The sequence below is a fragment of the Cyprinodon variegatus genome, unplaced genomic scaffold, assembly GCF_000732505.1.
Source record: "Cyprinodon variegatus isolate N-32 unplaced genomic scaffold, C_variegatus-1.0 Scaffold788, whole genome shotgun sequence".
In the NCBI taxonomy this organism is placed as follows: domain Eukaryota; kingdom Metazoa; phylum Chordata; class Actinopteri; order Cyprinodontiformes; family Cyprinodontidae; genus Cyprinodon; species Cyprinodon variegatus.
The window spans coordinates 370,948-373,558 of NW_015151241.1; the positions used below are offsets into that span (position 1 = coordinate 370,948).

At 33.4% G+C, this 2,611-nt stretch overlaps 1 protein-coding gene and 1 long non-coding RNA gene across 2 annotated transcripts in view; both read left to right on the top strand.

The window, feature by feature from the left end:
• The first annotated feature begins 122 nt into the window (after window positions 1-122).
• On the top strand, window positions 123-1,002 carry LOC107098544. The gene is made up of 3 exons (XR_001481888.1): window positions 123-185; window positions 439-531; window positions 725-1,002. It is a non-coding gene; the product is annotated as an uncharacterized LOC107098544 (long non-coding RNA).
• Window positions 1,003-1,846: 844 nt separating this feature from the next.
• LOC107098542 (sialic acid-binding Ig-like lectin 13) overlaps window positions 1,847-2,611 on the top strand; it is a 3,803-nt gene continuing 3,038 nt past the window's right edge. The window contains exons 1-2 of the mRNA XM_015396279.1: window positions 1,847-1,931; window positions 2,125-2,505. Coding sequence (XP_015251765.1) covers window positions 1,847-1,931; window positions 2,125-2,505 — 466 coding nt within the window. The remainder of the gene's footprint in view (window positions 1,932-2,124; window positions 2,506-2,611) is intronic.

Genomic DNA, 2,611 nt, shown 5'->3' on the forward strand with positions numbered 1-2,611 from the left:
GAATTTACGTAATAAACCAGTCAACGCACTCTGAATGCAAATTCTTTTCCCAACATCCTCTCACAGAAAAGGAAGAACAAATGCAGCAGCTGGCTTCCACTCAATACTGGTTCTAAAACAGAGAAGTTGCTCTTTAGATCTTCTGCTCACCAACTGATAAACTCTATGATATAAAGCTCCATTAGGTAAGATATTTTTTATTAATTGTACAATTATTGTGACCTTTAGGGTAAAACGGTTAGTTATACATTATACGTTTGCAATTTTAGTGTAAATTACTTGCAATTTCAGTTTTACTACCTCTGGAAAAGTGCAAAATGACTGAAAAGATTAGAATATGTAACTTGAAGTAACGGCCAAAGACACTAAAGCTGTATCCAATTGTGACTTTGTTTAAAAAAATAAAACTCTTTTTTTTTTTTTTTTTATCTTTTCCAGTCTATTAAATGAAGGATCGTCTTAATCTGATGGCAGCTCTGTCTGAGAACATGCTGATAGTAAACATGTTACTGGGTGTCTTCTTTCTTCCAGGTGAGCTTTGTTCACTTTCTTTAATTTATATATAAACAAAACTTGAAACATTTATTGTCTGAAATATTAGATGCTGACATAATTTAAAGGCTCCACATGTAACATGAAGTATCTGAATTGTTTATGGATCATGAAGTTTATCTGCTGACAGATTTTGCTTCACATCATGTTCATCATTTGTTTGTTTTTACAGGTACTTTGGCTAATTGTGGTAAAAACCCAGACCTCAGAATCACTACACCAAATAAGATTGAAGCTCTGAGTGGATCTTGTTTGGAAATCCCATGTATCTATGATACAGAGGATCCCAGATATGACAGCAGCAGAACTATCTATGGAGTTTGGATGAAAGGTGGTCACAATTTTGGCCCTAATCCAAATATCGTTATTTTCAACAGCAGTGGGTCAGTTAACAACTATTCACTGAGTCTTACTGGAAACCTGAGAGAGAAAAACTGCACCACTCTGTTTCCTGATTTAAAGACCAATTATTCAGACGAATACTTCTTCAGGATTCAGAACGAGCCGTTCAAAGCATCAGCTTGTAATGATCCTCTCATTATCACAGTTAAAGGTACAAGAGTTTTCTTAAGATATTATTATGAAAATAGTTATTTTAATTATGAATGTTTAAAATGTACAAATAAAAAAAATTATCTCACTAAAGACTTTCAGAGCTTTAAAAGATTTCACAAAAAAACATTTTTGAGGCATCTGGATAATGTAATGATTTTTTACAATTTTTTTTACCAGCAAATTAATAATATGAATATTATAAAATGTTATGTCATNAGCAAAAAATACCTGTCATGAAAAATCTTAAAACTGTTACTAGGCAGACCTCAGCAAGTGAATTTACGTAATAAACCAGTCAACGCACTCTGAATGCAAATTTTTTCCCAACATCCTCTCACAGAAAAGGAAGAACAAATGCGGCAGCTGGCTTCCACACCATACTGGTTCTAAAACAGAGAAACAGAGAAGTTGCTCTTTAGATCTTCAGCTCACCAACTGATACACTCCATGATATAAAGCTCCATTAGGTAAGATGTTGTTTATTAATTGTACATTTATTGTGACCTTTAGGGTAAAACGGTTAGTTATACGTTATAGGTTTGCGATTAAAGTGTGAATTATTGTCCTGATCATTTTACTTGCAATTTCAGTTTTACTACCTCTGGAAAAGTGCAAAATGACTGAAAATATTAGAATATGTAACTCGAAGTAACGGCCAAAGACACTAAAGCTGTATCCAATTGTAACTCTGTTTAAAAATGAAGTTTTTTTTTTTCTGAAATGTTTTCCAGTCTATGAAATGAAGGATCGTCTAAATCTGATGGCAGCTCTGTCTGAGAACATGCTGATAGTTAACATGTTAGTGGGTGTCTTCTTTCTTCCAGGTGAGCTTTGTTCACTTTCTTTAATTTATATATAAACAAAACTTGAAACATTTATTGTCTGAAATATTAGATGCTGACATAATTTAAAGGCTCCACATGTAACATGAAGTATCTGAATTGTTCATGGATCATGAAGTTTATCTGCTGACAGATTTTGCTCCACATCATGTTCATCATTTGTTTGTTTTTACAGGTACTTTGGCTAAATGTGATAGAAAACCAGACCTCAGAATCACTACACCAAAGAAGATTGAAGCTCTGAGTGGATCTTGTTTGGAAATCCCATGTATCTATGATACAGAGCATACCAGCTATGACAGCAGCAGAACTATCTATGGAGTTTGGATGAAAGGTGGTCACAATTTTGTCAAACATCCAAATATCGTTATTTTCAATAGCAGTGGGTCAGTTAACAACTATTCACTGAATATTACTGGAAACCTGAGAGAGAAAAACTGCACCACTCTGTTTCCTGATGTAAAGACCAGTTATACAGACGAATACTTCTTCAGGATTGAGAACGAGCCGTTCAAAGCATCAGCTTGTGATGATCCTCTCATTATAACAGTTAAAGGTACAAGAGATTTCTTAACATATTATTATAAAAAAGGTTATTTTAATTATGAATATTTAAAATGTACAATAAAAAAAAAACAATCTCCCTAAACACTTTCAAAGCT